The 17,161-nt window shown below is 41.1% G+C and overlaps 1 protein-coding gene across 1 annotated transcript in view; it reads right to left on the bottom strand.

Annotated features, from left to right (window-relative positions):
• Window positions 1-17,161, bottom strand: part of Aldh18a1 (aldehyde dehydrogenase 18 family member A1) — a 40,827-nt gene that overhangs the window by 11,487 nt on the left and 12,179 nt on the right. Inside the window, exons 4-12 of the mRNA XM_027930066.3 lie at window positions 13,978-14,127; window positions 13,783-13,887; window positions 10,228-10,386; window positions 9,740-9,830; window positions 6,997-7,121; window positions 5,511-5,655; window positions 4,754-4,827; window positions 3,129-3,222; window positions 182-402 (exon numbers count right to left, since the gene is read on the bottom strand). Of these exons, the coding sequence (XP_027785867.2) occupies window positions 182-402; window positions 3,129-3,222; window positions 4,754-4,827; window positions 5,511-5,655; window positions 6,997-7,121; window positions 9,740-9,830; window positions 10,228-10,386; window positions 13,783-13,887; window positions 13,978-14,127 (1,164 nt within the window). The remainder of the gene's footprint in view (window positions 1-181; window positions 403-3,128; window positions 3,223-4,753; window positions 4,828-5,510; window positions 5,656-6,996; window positions 7,122-9,739; window positions 9,831-10,227; window positions 10,387-13,782; window positions 13,888-13,977; window positions 14,128-17,161) is intronic.

The following is a 17,161-nucleotide window of genomic DNA, read 5'->3' as shown; positions in this document are numbered from 1 at the left end:
CTTTGGAGTTACCAGAACAATCAAGGACATAAATCTTGGACATCTCAAAAGTTATCTTTTTGGGTGGGGACCCCCCACCCTCCACACACACACAAATTATCTTTGGGAGACTTGTCTCCAGTACTGAAAACACATGCTTCCTCCAACTCCCATCCCCATTGGCAAGGCCTTTGTCACACACCTGGGGTAGACAGTCGGGGCGAGATTCAAAGATCACCAGTAGAACACCAATTGGGACTGTCACTTGCTCTAGTTCCAGGTTTTTGGCAATTCGGGTCCTGCGTAAAACACGTCCCACACTGTTCTGCGAGGAAGCTGCAATCTGCCGTAGTCCGATGGCCAGGCTGTTCAGTTTAGACGTGGAGAGGCTTAGACGCTTTAGCAGAGGGGCTGCAAGTCTCCCTGAAAAGATATCAGGGATAAGCGATGAAGTAGCAGATCTGCAGGCTGCAGCCACCGACAATTCTTGAGTTTTACTGAACATGTGACATTGATCATGTCTGTTTCTGTGCAATGTCACATGTGTGGCATGCAGTTTACATGGCTTCTCCAGGGGGCACTGTGGCAGTACATATCATCATGTAAAGGTGCATGTATCCAGACTCTTTGTGCCAGCAATCCTAGTTTCAGAAATTTGTCATTTGTGTGAGCAAGCCTACATGTGATAAGGATACGTACAATATCCTTTTATAATAGCAAGAAAGTGCATTCTACCTAAAAATGCAAACAACGGGCTACAATGCAGTTACCATAAATAATAAACGTGCTATCTGACATGGAAAGTTATCTAGGGTACAGTTTGTGAAAAAGGCAAACTGTAACAGCATGTATGATACACTCCTTTTTGTTTTATTGGTACAAGGGATTGAACAAATGCATCCCCAGCTGAAACACTCCTATTTATCAAACAGTGCATCTCTACGTGTGCACAGGGAGACGCCCAGAAGGCAGCAAGAACTGTGATGATCCCTATTTTATCTTTCTATATTTTAGTTTTCTATAATGAGTGAATTATTTTTATAACCAGAAACAATGAAGATATTTTCTTCTAAAATAAAGTTAAAATTATGGTAGGTTCATACACAGAATTTTCTTTAAATACAATAGTATGTATAGTGTGATTCATTCTCTCTCTCTCTCTCTCTCACACACACACACACACACACACACACATATACACACGTTTATATGCTTGGGAAAACCATTTGGAATCACATATAACAAATTAATTACTGTGGTTAATGTTTGTTCATGAAAAATTTTCCTTTCTCTTTAATAGTCACACACACCAAGGTGAAAATAATAAAATATTTCTACTTTGGAGAGGAGGAACCAAACTTAAGAAAAAAATTAAACCATTCTACAAATCAATTATACTGGGAATAGCAATCAATCAATTTTCTTTACTTTCTTTTACTTTTTTACATGTGATTAAAAACAAGTTTTAATTACAGTACATGTTAAACATTATATTCTAGGTTTTTTGCTTCACTATGCCAGTATGTTTTCCATGTTGTAAAAATTATCATTTTAGTCAATACTAAATATTCCATTGTGTTGATACAGCTTAATGCACTGAATGAAGCCTACGCAATTAGATACTTGGGGAGTTTCCAGTTTTTCAGTGTAATAAATAATCCTTCTCTAAGAATCTTTACATACAGAGCTGTTCTCTCCTCTTGAAATATTTTCTTAGGATCAATTCCATGAATTAGGATTACTGAGTCAAAGGGGATTACCATGCTCATGTATACCCAGGACTCTGTTCTTTTTTTAAAAAATTTGTTGGGGGGTGCTGGGGATTAAACCTAGGGATACTCTACCACTGAGCTACTATCTGCTACTTCCTAGTCCTTTTTAGTCTTTATTTTGTGACAGGGTCTTGCTACATTGCCCAGGCTGGAAATGATCCTTGTCTCTCAGCCTCCCTAGTTGCTAGGATTGCAGGTGTGTACCTGTGTGTGTTTCCAGAGATATTATTGGGGTTAGAAGCCCAAGACCACCAAGAAGCTGTGTGATCCTGAGCAATAGCTTTAACCTTTGTGAGTCTTAACTATTTTACTAGTTAAAGTTAAAAGAATTGGGCTTTATCAAAGATTTCCTCCATTTCTTAAAATCCATTCTGTGACTTTCCAATACTATGAACATTTGAAAAACTACAAGTAATCTCTAGAGGAAATTCTGAAACAATGCTTTGAAAGTGTTGTAAAGGAAGGACAGGGAGGCTGAGAAGCCCTGCAAGGTTTCTTTGATGGGAACACCATTCATCTGGATGTTTAAGTGAAGATTCACTTATTCAAGAGAAAAGGAAATTTAAAAACCCCATAAAGTCAACTCCCATTATTTTAAGGCAGAAAAGACCAGAAGAAAAAGGAGAGGAAGAGCAAGGATCTCCCAGGCTCTACATATTTAGCTGTCTGTGACACGAGCACACCCATCTTGCTTGCTCAGGGCCATTTCTGGATGGCACCTGGTGCCAATTCTGAGAACTTCACACTGGTTAATGAACTAAGAGACAACCCATCTCTCATCAGAGTCTGAACCAACTATTTCTATGACTCTCTTATTTGCACAGTCCATCTGTGTTGGAATACCAGGTCCATTGTTGGCCATATGGCTTTGAGAAAGTGTCAGCTTCTTTGAGCTTTGATTCCTCCTCTATAAAATGGAGATGACAAAGAGCAGGTCCTTCAGACATACTACGTTGTGAAGAATAAAGGCAATTCTGTTGGTGAAACCCTTAGCACAGCACCTGCTAATATACAAAGGCCTCAATAACCGCTGGTAGCTATTAGCTGAACATCTAAAGCACAGGGTTTCTCATTCTCCTTATCCGGGCCTGAAATCGCCATAAAAACCACAGCTCATGTGATCTATGGAAAACAGGAAAAGTCCTTTTGGGGGTCTTACTGAAATACATGGGGAAGAGGGAGGAATACTAAGAGTACTTTGAAAAAAAAAACCTAACCAGTACTAACCATACAACCTCCATAAAATGATGCACAATATGTAATTGCTTCTATAACAATCTTACTTTTAGGCACACCTAAGAGTTACTGGTAAAACAAAGAACAGCAATAAGGAGAATGAATACCTGCCCCCTGCCCCCCTCACGCACGACTCCTTACCCTCTGCCTCCTCCAGGTCTTTTTTGTTGGCCAACAGGATCTCATCCCGCTGGTCTGTCAACAGATCTGCCAGATGATGGATAATTTCTGCTCTCTAGAAGAAAGGCAAATTTAAGAAACCCAATAGATATGTTAATCCAAGAAGAACATACACCAGTTTTTAAATCTACTCTTCTAGGAATGTCTGTCCTTGCCCTGAAGCCTGGGTCAGCAGTGGCTGAAATCCTCCTTCCCACCATTCATTTCCCAACACTGCTCCCCTCGTTTTTCCAACCTTTCCTCACTCTCCTTTACCTTTTTTTTTTTTTGGAGTATGTGGTGCTGGGGATTGAACCCAGGGCCTTGTCCATGCAAGGCAAGCACTCTACCAACTGAACTATATCCCCAGCCCTCACTTCCCCCTCTTTTACCACTACTCATGACTAAATTAGTGAGTCATGGCCCAGTGTTGGAGGAGGTTGCAGGATGAATTATACAATTTATCCATGAGAAAGGGGCAGGCACTCTGATGATACATCTTTTTTTTTTTTTTTAATGTAGTGCTAAAGATGGAATCCAGTGCCTCCCATGTGCTAGGCAAGTGCTCTCCCACTGAGCCGCAACCCCAGTCCTGATGATACATCTTTACAGATTTAATTTCACTAGATAGTTTACTTCCCAGGTAATTTTTCATATCTGGCTTTTTTCTTTTCTTTTTTGGTACTAGGGATTGAACAGAGGCGTTTAACCAAGCCCCTGCCCCTTTTTGTTTATTTTTAGACAGGGTCTCACTAAGTTGCTTAGGGCCTTGTTGAGTTGCTGGAGCTAGTCTGGAACTTGTGATCCTCTTGCCTCAGCCTCCTGAGCCACTGGGATTATAGCGTGCACCACCATGCCTGGCTGGCTTTTCTTTCTTGTCAGTTATTTGATGTAATAAGTTGAAGGGGGAAAAACTCCAGTCCTACGTGCTTGAAGAGACTCCAATCTTTGCCTACCAGACTGGGAGATGTGGCAAATGTGGTGATCACTGAGAGTTGAGGAAAGTGGTTTCAGAGAGAAACTAGGCTCCTCCTTTGCTTTCTGTTTTGTACTTGTAATTATTTTAAATTCTCCTTTCTCAGGTCAACATGTTTCCCAGAAGAAACTTACATATATCACTCTCAAAACCATCCTCAATAATATAGTCCTAGGGAGCTGGCCTGGGCTTGTACCTGTCTGCCTTGCCATGTCCAGCCTCAGTGTGCTACTGTGATTCATTCAGGCCTGATTCATGTAGACTGGGCAGGGCGCCAACTATGGAGCAGTCTCAAGCTTCCATCTCCTAGGTAAGGTTGGTGATTGGGAATGGGTATGGAGAACTTTCCTACATTTTCCTGCCTATTATGTGACCATCCCCATGTCTCATTTTCATGCTTTCAATCAAAACATCATAATGATGTAAAGATACCCTAGGCCTCAGCCAACAAAACACAAAAGGGAAAATAAATTTAAAGAAAAAAGGCAGAGTGAATCTGAATCAGACTTACACTTTGGAAAACTACATGGACACTAGGAATACAGGGGGGTCATCAAGCTTGACTGTTGTGCAAACAGTACAGCAAGACTCACTCTGAAAAACTAACAAAGCCATCAGCTGAGGATACTACCTGCTCAGGTTCTAATGTGGCCAACATCCTTCCTCCAGATCGAGCCATTTCGCCCTGCTGCTCAACGGTCGGGCCTATAAGAACACATGCAAACATCAGATTGCGGTCAGCTTGGTTCTCACTTTCCCAACATGTGCACAGACTCATCACATGCAGAAGGAAAGCCTGGTGTCCTGGTGTGCTTGCTTCACATGTGGGATCACCATGACCAATAAAAGGGCAAAGGAATATGCCAAAGTAACTCTGGTATAGACACAGGAACTTGCCTATATTTCTGGGGTAGACAACATGCTTTAGGTATTCTAGAGTTCCTTCCAATTCCATTTTGGCTTTTTATTTTCTCATATGTTTGTATTGGTGAGTGCAGATTATAAGGTAATTCTACCCAATGTGAACACTGGAGAGCACATGCCATATCTTATGCACTTTGCATCTCTAGTGCTTGTTATTACCTGACATCCACTGCAGGACTAGCACGTTTCTTGAAAAAACGGAAGTGTTTATTCTTTAACGTAGAGATTTTTGAGAGAACAGGAAGCCAACTAGGCAGGATAGATAGAATTTTACAAAAAAACAGCAAAACCCAATTTTGCAAAAAGTGTTTAAGACAATAGCAGATTTTATAATATTAGCACACTGATTATGTGATTTTGTGATCTGTAGTCCTAGAGTGATAGACTACACTTCAGTCCCATCTCAGCTGGGGTGTCACTAGCTACCATCTACCGGCTTCAGGACCTTATAAAGAACTACTTACCTGCAGGCTTTACTTCTGAAAAAAAGGTGCCAACTTTCTTTCCCTCCACGATGTCTGTGATGACATGTCCAGACACTTTGGGGTGGGTTCCATTGGCAATAACAACAGAAGTGCCACCTTGCAAAGCCCAGAGGGCTGCTTTCACCTAATGGGACAGGTTAGATCCAAAGATAAAATTCAGACCTACCACATTCACTTTAAGCTTATAAAAATATATCAAACACAGTTTGACACTGAGCAACTTAAGTAAACGCAGGAATGTTATCAATAGCTCAGAAGCTCTGGAAACACATGCTGCCCATGTTCTCTCCCCAGCCCAGTCCTGGCACATGTTGTCTGAAAAAGTAGTAACCTATTCTTTGTTTTAAGAACATTCTGTCTTCGTGACTCTCTGGTAGTGGACTGGTAACTTCTGGGTTTTAACTTCTTATGCCTCAACTTAGCAACAGCTCAGTGCACAGCCAGCAATTTGACCAGAGTTACTTTTTGCAAACAGTCTCTTGTCCTTATCTCTGTCATTGCTACATATGATGCTGTGCCTTTATGGCATAACTTCTTAGAACAGTTAATGGGAGAGAAAAATTTTGAAAAATAACACTAAAATATATTTGAGATGATAATAGTAGAAGATTTATGAATTGGGACAATCATATAGGCCCTGCCTTCAAGGAGTTTACAATATGAACACACTGTTTACATAATCTTTTTTTTAAATTATTTTTTGGTTATAGGTGAACACAATATCTTTATTTTTTATTTTATGTGGTGCTGAGGATCGAACCCAGTGCCTCACGCATGCTAGGCATGCGCGTACCTCTGAGCCACAACCCCAGCCCAATGTTTATATAATCTTAATAAAAAAAGATGCATATAGACATGATTAAACATAGGTATACAACACTCATTATCTATTTATTCATATTCAGATAAATGAAAAAAAATTTTTTTTGTAGTACTGGGTAATGAACCCAAGGGCACTCTTTCACTGAGTCACGTCCTCAGCCCTTTTTAAGAAATTTTTTTATTTTGAGGCAGGGTCTTGCTAAGCTGTTGATGTTGGCTTCAAACTTGTGCTCCTCCTGCCTCAGCTTCCTAAGTTGCTGGGATATATGTGTGAGCCACAGCTCCCAGCGATAAATGCGTATTTATGTGTATGTGTCTGGTATCTGAACCATTAGCCTTCAAATAATTTTAAAATTATAAAGAAAAAATACTGTTTTGGCTTTACAATTGCTGTTGACAGCTGGGCATGGAGGTGCACGCCTGCTGTAATCACAGAGGCTTGGGAGGCTGAGGCAGGAGGATCATGAGTTCAAAGCCAGTCTTATCAAAAAGCAAGGCGCCAAAAAACTCAGTGAGACCCTGTCTCTAAATAAAATACAGAATAGGGCTGGGAATGTGGCTTAGTGGTGGAGTGTCCCTGGGTTCCATCCCTGGTACCCAAAACAAACAAAAATGCTGTAGAGTGTTAAGGCCCGATTCTTACCTTGGCTTCCATGCCGCCCATCCCTACTCTAGACTTGGTTCCAAATGTCACAGATTGCTGGTCTCCAGGATAAAATATATCAATGAGCTTTGCATCATCTGACCCTGGGGGGCTGTCAAAGAGGCCTAAAAAGTGGACAAGAGTCAATAATACTGCTTTGATGGAAGTGTGTGTCCCCCAGACAGGCCTCCCAGCACTAGCTATTAGTCTAGAAAACTACTGTGCTTTCTTGTACCCTTGGCACACAATTTATTGGCCCTGCTCAGACTCCATTAGGAAGTGTCTTCACCTCTGCCATCGCTATTTTTATCATGCTATACCTCAAAGACATAACTGAAAAAGAAGAGGGGCTCCTTCAGAAACAGTGTGGCAGCTATACACTATTTAACATGACTGTTTCCAAGCAGGAAGAAAGGTGAAACAGGAACTCATTAACTCTGATTGTATCCTCTGAAATAGGCACTAATTTATCCTCCCCATTTTATGAGTGAGTAGTTTTTGAGGTTGGATTGAGTCAGCAAGAGAGCTCATGACTCTCAGCATTCACTCTGGATTTATCACCATAAAACATATGTCCCCATATGTAATTGAGTAAGGTGACATAAACTAGTTATGTGAAAGGTTACACATATCCAATGCAAGGTTAAAAACTCCCACAATTTGAAAAGGAGTACTAGCCTTGGAAGGAGAAAAAAAAAAAGGTGGGGAGAAAACGAAGTCAACTCAGGACCTAGGGGGACATGGGTAGGAAGGCAGTGCCCATGGCTGAGGGCAAAAGAGACTTCAGGTAGTGACATTTGGACTCTAAATCACTGCTTTTTCTGTGTCATGGTATACCTCTCCCCTCGTTTATCCCAGATATATAATACAACCCTGTTATATATACAACCTTTCTGGGGGAGTGAGGAAATCAGTGTCCAGCATAGAACAAAGCAGTGTAAAGCAAGAGCAGCAAATACAGGAAAAAGAAGAGTAAGCCTGCACAGCCTGTTAGCTCAGCTGCCACCCCATGGCTCTTTAGGATCCCAAGCTGGGTTCTTCCAAAAACTACAGTGCTATGAGATAACAGGCTAGGACTGTGAGGCTGGCTGTTAGGTTTCATGTAACAGTATGGGAAAGACTGGACAGTTCTAAGACAAATGAACCAGGCACGGAGGAGCTCCTACTATTCTGGAATTGTGCCCACTCCTTTCTCTCCCTTGCAGCAGCCTCTTGACCTCACCAACAGCATATTTAAAATTCTGACATTATTTTAAGAATCAACATTTGATGGACAGTCAATTAGATTCATTAACAGTAAGTCTGGAGATATTTGAAGCTGCATCAGAACAGTTTACTACAGTCGAGTTCAAACTGGTTCATAATGACCTCATAAACTCTCATCCTTTACCTTTCCAGGTAGTAAAGGAGAGAAGGGTGCAAGATTTTCCAACAGTATAAACTTACATTGGAAACTGACCTTAGCCAAACACTTGCTGTATGACTTGGGTATACTATTTAACTGATTCGAACTTTATTTTTTATTTTTTTTTTTTAGCTATACATGACAGTAGAATGTATTTTGGTATATTATAAACACATGAAGCATAACTTATTCTAATTAGGATCCTATTCTTGTGGTTTGTACATCATGTGGTGTTACCCAGGTTGTATATTCAAATGCAAGGCTAGGAAAGTTATGTCTGATTAATTCATACTTGTTAAGGCTTAGATCTTAAATGTCCCCCAGAGCTCATGTATTGAAGGCTTGGACCCTAATGCAGCATTGTGAAGAGGTGGGGCCTCTGAGAAATGACAGACTCATGAGAATTCTGACCTCATGAATGGATTAGTCCACTTATGAACTGATAACTTAAAGAGCCATTAGAAGATGGCAGAAACGTTAGGAGGTGGGGCCTAGTTATAGAAAGTGGGTCACTGCATGCACTTGAAAGGTATCTCTCATCTCTGGTCCCTTCTTTCCTCACTCTGGTTCCTCATCAGAATGAAGTGAATAGCTTTGTTCCACCAATGTTCCCCACCATGTTGTTCTCCCTTGCCACAAGCCTAAAAGCAATAGAGGCAATCAAACATGGACTGAATTCTCTGAGACTATGAGCCAAAATAAATCTTTCCTTCTTTAAGTTGATTTTCTCCGGAATTTTGTCACAGTGATGGAAAGTGAATTAACATGATACTACAACATGAATGAACCTTGAAAACATTATGCTCAGTGAAAGAAGCCACTCACAAAGGACTACACAGTGTATGATTCCATTTATATAGAGTGTTAATAACAGATAAATTCAGAGACAGAAAGTAGACTGGAGTTTGTCTAGGGCTTGAGAGTGTAGAAGGAAGTGGTGGGGAGGTGGGGGTGACTGCAGATGGATGTGAGGTTTCTTGTCGGGGTGATGAATATATTCTACAATTGATTGTGGTGATGACTGCACAACTGTGTGAATATAACAAAGGTGTTGAACTGCAAAATTTAAACAGGTGAATTGTCTGTTATGTGAATTACATTTCTATAAAGCTGTTATAAAAAAGGGAAACTGAAAGCACCTGGAAATAGTATTTCAGCACTCAAACTGTATCTCCCAAACTTGCCCACCCTCTTTTGAGTCATAAAATCCCTTTGTTAGACCATATGGCTCAGAAAATAATGGCCCATAGTGAAAATAAAAAGATCAGAAGGACTCCAACAAGGAGGAAAACTCATTGCTCCCACATGCAGATAAAAGACAATGGCATCGCTGTGTACCTTCTACATCTGAAAGAACAATCAACAGGTCAGTTTTCATTTCCACAGCCAGGCGGGCGGCCAGGCTATCATTATCTTTAACACTAATAACCTAGAATGCAAGGAGGAAAGTCATGAGTAAGTAAGCCATGCAGTCCAAAAAGAAATTCACAAAAGCATCCAGCAAGGCTCTGGCAGGCAAAACCAATGACCCCAAATACACAGGTGACAGTTCTTGCAGGCCCCTTTGTCTGCAAAACACAATACCTACTGGTGACCCCTTTTCCACACATGCAGACTTCTAGCCACGGAAATACAGAAGCCATGCTCACAGTACCATCTAAGTCTCTACAGCACCTCACCCTGGCTTTTGCAGCTATTGCTCTGCGATGCCAGCTTCTCTCCCACTTCTGCCATCTTGCTCAAGCCAAACTGGTAGTGTTAGTCCATGCAGCATAGCATGCATTAGTGTCTTCAGCATGCTTAACCCTTAGGAATACTCTACCCACATTTACCCCCTGGAGATCACTGTTGGGTTCAGCTGGGGGGACAACAGCATCATTTGTGTTGACAATGGGGACGATATTCATCCGGAGGAGCTCGTGAAGGGTCCCATTGAGGTTCCGGCGTTTCTGCTCATCGTGGAAATCCAAGTTGGTCACTAAAATCTAAGGATTAAATAGATTAAAGGGATTAAGTGCATTTTTAAAAAATGCAGCAGGGAAGAGTATGATGAACTTCCCAGGAATGGCATTTAAAAAGATACTAAGAGTAGGGGACACCATACAGATTAGAATGAATCACACACCTCAGGGTGCGCAGTCGATATTTTAGAGAGCAAAAGAAGTTACAATCACCTGTAAGATTTAAGGATGCTACCAAATCTCATCCATTTACAAAATTAGGAACATTTATGAATCTACGAGGATATGGGATGGGTAATGATTATCCATTAAATTTTGAAATATCTCTGTATCCTAGCATCTTATTTAGGGCCTGGCCACAGAAGTCATTTACCTAATTGTGAATGAGTAAATGAATGGTTTACCCAGCTCTGAAAAACGTATTAGACCAAATAGAACAGGATATGTTGCTCTAAGTGAGAACATTATAGGAGTTAAGAAAGTCTGTGTTTGAGTATGTGGGATTAGTTTGAGAGGTTTATGGAGGTGAGTCTTCAGTTACAAGATGACAGAGGAGGGGCTGGGGTTGTGGCTCAGTGGTACAGCGCCTGCCTGGCACATGTGAGGCACTGGGTTAGATCCTCAGCACCACATAAAAATAAATAATAAGATAAAAATATTGTGTCCATCTACAACTAAAAAAATATTTTAAAAAATGATGACAGAGAAGCGAGACACAACTTAGTGCAGGGAATAGGGTCAGTGCAGGGGACAGGGTCGGCGTAAGGCACTCACCGGTTGAGTGGAAAGCTGGCATCAAGGGTATCAGGGAATGTTTATCAGGAGAGAAAGGTGAATGAGGAAGACAGCAAGAATCTAAATAGTAGCAAATCCTGAGGCTCAAGAATAAATGTTTTAATACAATCCCTCTAATATTTAAGGGAGAGGGCCCTTGCTACATAAGGCAGGATGAAGTAGGAAAGGCTGAAGGCAGACAGCAAGGAGGGTACAGAAATGGTCAGATGGCCCCAGGGCCCTGGCATGATAACTGAGAAGAACTCAACAAAGCAGCAGCTCAATGACAAGTAAAGTGTAGGCGATAAAGAATGAGTGGTATGTGACTAAGGGAAACAATTTACTCATTCACTTGACAAAAAATTTGCTGAGCACCTCTGAAATGTCAGGCCTTGCACTAATGATAAAGCTAGGTACACACAACTGTAACCCAAGCGACTCAGGAGGATGAGGCAGAAGGACCGAAAGTCTGAGGCCAGCCTCAGCAAGTTAGTGAGAAATAAAAAAAGGCTAGGGATGAAGCTTAGTATGGAGCAACTGCCTAGTGTGTGTGAGGCCCAGGAGTCAATCCTCTCACCACTGGGGATAGTGGGGGTGGGGTGGGGTGAGATTGCTTGGGGGAAGGTAGAATGCAGCAGGTATTTATAAGGAAAGATCATAAATTCCTTTTCAGAAAAGTTTAGTTATGTAGGAAACAGAACTGGGTCAAAGCTGAACATATACATTCTAGACATTTTGGTGAAAAATCAACTACAAAAAATAAACATGTGTGAGAGGAGGTCTAAGGGTCCAGGGAAAATACCTGTCAAACAGTTTCACAGACAGGGGCTAGGGATCTGACTGCAAAGGTAGAAGAAGGCCCGACAGGAACAATCTGTGCTTTTCAACCAGGGCAATAATTGAGGTGTAACCTGGTTTTATTTCTACAAAGAAAAAATAAGTCATTGCAATCGCACTTGTTTAAGCCTTAACCTGGGAAATAACTTGCTGCATATTTTCAAAGCCACTAATAATGGTCTTTAATATAGGATTAATAAAGAAAATAAGAAACCACAGGATAAAGTGCAAAGGGCAACAATTGCTAAGACTGTGTGGTGGGGGGGTGGGGGGTGGGCAAAAGCATGAGTGAGGCGGCCCAGGAACTAGCGCTTAGAAATTGGAGGGAGTAGAGTTCTTGCACCTCAATATTAATGCAATAACTGATACTCAGTGACTTTCAAGGCTATCATTTTAAACAAAGCAGGACAAAAACAAACTCTTGCATCAATTTTGGGAAAAAAAGAAAATAGCTCAAAGTATAGCTCCTGGACCTATTTCCTCTCCTACTTGGGGAGCTGTGCAGGAGGACCATTTGAGCACATAAATTTGAAACCAGCCAGACAAAATAGCAAGACCCCATTTCAAAGAAACTAAAACTGTCATTAGACTGGGGAGAACATGGCCACAACCTTCTGTTTCAAGTCACTTACTCAAGGACACACTGGCATAACATCAGAACATGGATGACAACTATGAAAATGATGGAGAATCAGAAAAAGCAATAGGAAATAAAGAAGCAAAACAAAACAATGCATATATAATACTATCAACTGTATAAAATTACATTCCTATAAATGGTAGGATCATAGGCAGCATGGGAGTTTTAAAATAATTTGGGGATTAAGATTTTTCTCCCCATTGTATTGTGAAGCAACTACTGCTAAATGTTTCTCTTTAGAGTATAGCTGTAAAGTTGATTAAATGTAAAACTGAAAAAACAATCAGGTAATTTAGGTAAAATTTTCTGAAATAATGTAGAAAAAAGTATTATTATTATTACTATTTAAATATTATTAATAAATAACTAAACATCCCATGAGGACTAGAACCATGTCTGATTTGTTCATAACAGTATTCCCAATGCATATTAGAGTGCTTGGTGTACCATAGGTGCTCAATATTTGATGAACAAATGACAAACCAATGATCAGCATTTATTTACCTTCAATGCCTAACAGATATCTATTATAAAAGGCAACCAGTCTTATTTTTCTCTCATATGTGGAAGCTAGAGAGAAAAATGAAAAAGGGACCTTATGAAAAGAGAAGGGAGGACAATAGGGTACAGGACAGTCAGGCAGAGGAAGGAGAGGAGGACTGTGGGAATAAAATTGATCCAATTATATTACATGCCAGTACAAATATGTCACAAATGAATCCCGCTATTAAGTATAATTATTATGCATCAATAAAGAATCAAGAAAAAAGCCAGGCAGTCACAAAGAGAAGCCATCTGAAGTAAAAGAGGCCAATGTAGGTATCCCAACTTTCCTGTGTTCGGAAATATTTGCATTTGTAGTAGTTCTAGATAATAAGAACTAACACTTATTGAGAATGTATTATGTTCCAGGCACTAAATACTTTTATATATGTTTCTCAATGATTCCTTCCAAACACCCTCAAGTATATACTGGTTACCCTCATTTTTCAGAAAAGGAAATTAAGGCACAGACATAAAGACTTTGTCTAGAAGTGCCAAGCAGCAGGTGGAAGCAAGTGAAGCTCACATTACCACGACAACTGGCTTCAGAGCCCTGCTCATAAGCCCCTCGCTTTATAAGAATTACCCTCACAGTCCCACACCCCTGGGGAAGCCCAGCCTCTTACCTGGGCAGCGCAGATGCTGTACTGGGTAAACATGGCCTCATACAAGGCCATCAGCCCACTCTGACCCGCAGCTGCACAGGCTCGTGCCTCTAAGACTGGAATTGCCTGTAACATATGATTTAGACAAGGTGTGACTGGGAATGAGGGAAGAAGACCTGAGGACTCAGGTTACTGGGTTGGGGAAGCAGCGCTCACCATCTCTTTCAGCTGGTTCTGCCCTGAGTGGAGGGCCTGCCGCACACTTTGAGACAAAAGGATCTCATGACGTAAGCGCTGCTTGCCAAAGGCTACGGCTCCACTGGTTACCAATATCATCTCTCGGCCCTGATTCTGCAGCACTGATACCTGGCATTGAGGATGGAAAAAACACAAGTCACTGTACTTTCTCCTTTCTTCAAGAGATATCCAGGGAGGGTGGATGAGAGTGGATCCCAACGCACTGGCCTGGCTCTGGAAAAACCACACAAGTTGCTGGCTAAAATCAGATTCCTACACGCTGCTTTGAATTTCTGGTTAGTATATGGCAGACAGAAATGACAGATTCATTATAAGGGGATTCTGGTATGTATCCAGGTTTGGCATCTACAGGACTTGAGATCTTCAGGGAGTCTGTAATGCAGAAGACCTATACTGCAGGAGATAAGGCCCAGAACAGAAGTCTGGAGCGATCGACTGCAATATAGAACCTTCTCAGATTCCAAGGCTAGACCTGGAGAGATGTGGTGATGCTTGGAGCACATCTGATCTCTGTGGGTCACCCCTGCATAGGCTAACAGAAGATGCTTACCCTACTCTGCAATCGGCCTAAAACCAGTTGTGGCCTCTTTGTGTCCTACCTAGGATAGAACCACATTGAAAGACACAAAAACTCAAGAGGCAACAGAGTCAATACTTCTACTTCGAACTTGTCCATTAATCCTAATGCTCCAACCTTCTTGCCTGTTTCAGGAACTCACTGAGAGCTGGAACAAATCATGATTTAAAATATTAAGTTTTTAACCTTAGAAAATTTCATATTTAATCCAAGCGGTAACAATGGTATTATGTTCCAACACTCAGTTTTAATAACTACCTCCCATGACCAATTTTCTACTCTCCAATAACGTCTCTATACTCCCACCACTGTATTAATAAAAATCCCAGGCCCTACACGTTATTTCTGTAAATGTCTTTGTAGTAGTCATCAAAAGACAGGGAATGCATATAAAACTATTACCACTATCTAAAACATTTTAATGAATTCCTTCATATCAAATAGTCAGTGTTTGCATTTCCCCAACTTTTTTTTTTTTCTTAGCTTGCTCAAACTAAAATGCAAATTAAGCCCATACATTGCAGGAAGGTAAAATGCCTCTTGACTTAGTTCAGAGGTTCCCCTCTGTCATTTTCTCCCTTTCACAGCTTTTTATTAAACTGAGTTGCTCACGCTTTAGGACTTCCCAGCCTACATTTTCCTAGTTGTGTCCATATGGTATTGTTTAACACTGAGCTCTGAGCTGGCCTGTAATCCCAGTGCCTTGGAAGGCTGAGAATCCTAAGTTAGAGCCAGTTTCAACAACTTAGACCCTGTCTCAAAATAAAAATAAAAAGGGCTGGGTCGTGGCTCAGTGGCAAAGTGCCCCTGGGTTCAATTCCTAGTATCAAAAGCAAAAAAATTAAAAAATAAAAATAAAAATTTGAGCTGTAGCTCTTGTAGACTGCTGTTAGGTATAGACCCTACCCTCCTTTTTCAGTTAATTCTCTTTGGACTGAGGTGTACACAGACATCAAGGGGATATACACAAGGCCTGGGTGTCTCTCTTTTTAGCAGCTGTTACTGATCATTGCCAAGATCCTTTATTTCATTCGGGTTTGCAAAATGTTGATATTATAATCCAACCATTTCTTTTTCATTCATGGGCTGGAATATTTTCATAAAAGGAAACTCTTTAATCAGGTATTTAGTTACCTTGGGGTAGTTTGTTGATGAAAAGCAGGACACATGTGTGACTTTCCCTGTACTTACCTATTTTCAAAATACTCAGTAAGTTCTCTAGCACCCTCTAAAGATGACCAATAAATTTTTAAAGTATAAACTTTTAAAAAATATTTCATTGTATTACATAAATTAGCATTTTTGAAGTTCAAACTATCCCCTCTTTGGCCAATGGAAGCCACCTTAAATTGGCTCCTGAGTCCATCTAACATGATTGGATGATTTGGACTAAAGAATTGACTCTCCATACCAGGCACTGTCCTGATTGCTAGAGTGCTTCCATGAGGTCCTAGGTGACCCTAAAAGGGGAACTGACAGCCTAAGTAAACCTTTATCATTTTCATCAAGTTTCTTCTCTGCTCAAAATCTTCAATCTGCTTTTGAGACCGAACCCAAACTCCCCCTACTTACTCCAGAGCCCTGCCTATTGGAATGACTGACCTATATTTTCCATTCCCCTTGAAGAACCCACCATCCATACTTCTAAGCTCACCTCTTCCCTGGTCCCTCTCTGTCTTCCACCTGGAATCCACTTTTAGAGAGTTTCTCTTCCCCAGAACCACGAGGCTATAAAACCCCAGGGACACCAGTCACACTGTGCATTCAGCAGTGTGGAACTTTTCCCCTTCATTGGCACAAACTCGACCAGCCATCAAGGCTCACGCTGAGTGCCTTGTAAGAAGCCCCAACAACAACCACACTCTCATCTGACTTTCCCATCTCTGGACCTGCCACTCACTGTTATTCAGGTTCACTCATTTGGATATTTACTGCCTTGAACTACTATGGAACTGTTTGGGGAGTCCCGGTTCTGGCTTCCCTGGGCCAGAGACATAACAGAGCCTCAATGTAGTTCCTTGTTATAACTTGAATGCCCCCCCCCCACCCCAAGCATATGCTGTGGAAACTCTATGCAACAGTGTTGGGAGTCACGAAATGTTCCAACACCACGAATGGATTAACACAATTATTAAAGGGCTTGAAGCGGCATGTTCAATTTCTTGCTCTCTAGATGTTGCTAGATCTTGCTAGATGTTGCTGGGGCCGCTGTGAGCCAATCATCAGCCGGCAGCTGGAAGTTTGCTGGGGCCCCTTCGGCTGTGGCTCTCAACACTTCCACCATAAAACAATGCAGCAACAAGCCCTCCCAGATTTGTCCCCTGACCTTAAGACTTCCCAGCCTCCAGGACCACTGGCCAAATAAATTTGTGTATTATAAATGATCTGATCTGTGGTATTTTGTTATATCAGCATAAAATGGACTAATATATTTGTTGATAAATATTTGTTAAAATGAACTGATCTGATGGACTCAATCCAGGTGGCACTTTTGATAACTTCCTGGTACAGCAAATATAAGAAAATTCCATCAAGTTTTAGGTTAGCAGTTTCCTAATATCAATT

The sequence above is a fragment of the Marmota flaviventris genome, chromosome 4, assembly GCF_047511675.1.
Source record: "Marmota flaviventris isolate mMarFla1 chromosome 4, mMarFla1.hap1, whole genome shotgun sequence".
NCBI classification, from domain to species: Eukaryota; Metazoa; Chordata; class Mammalia; order Rodentia; family Sciuridae; genus Marmota; species Marmota flaviventris.
Note: the sequence above shows the minus strand (reverse complement) of the source record. Positions and strands in the feature narration are given on the sequence as shown.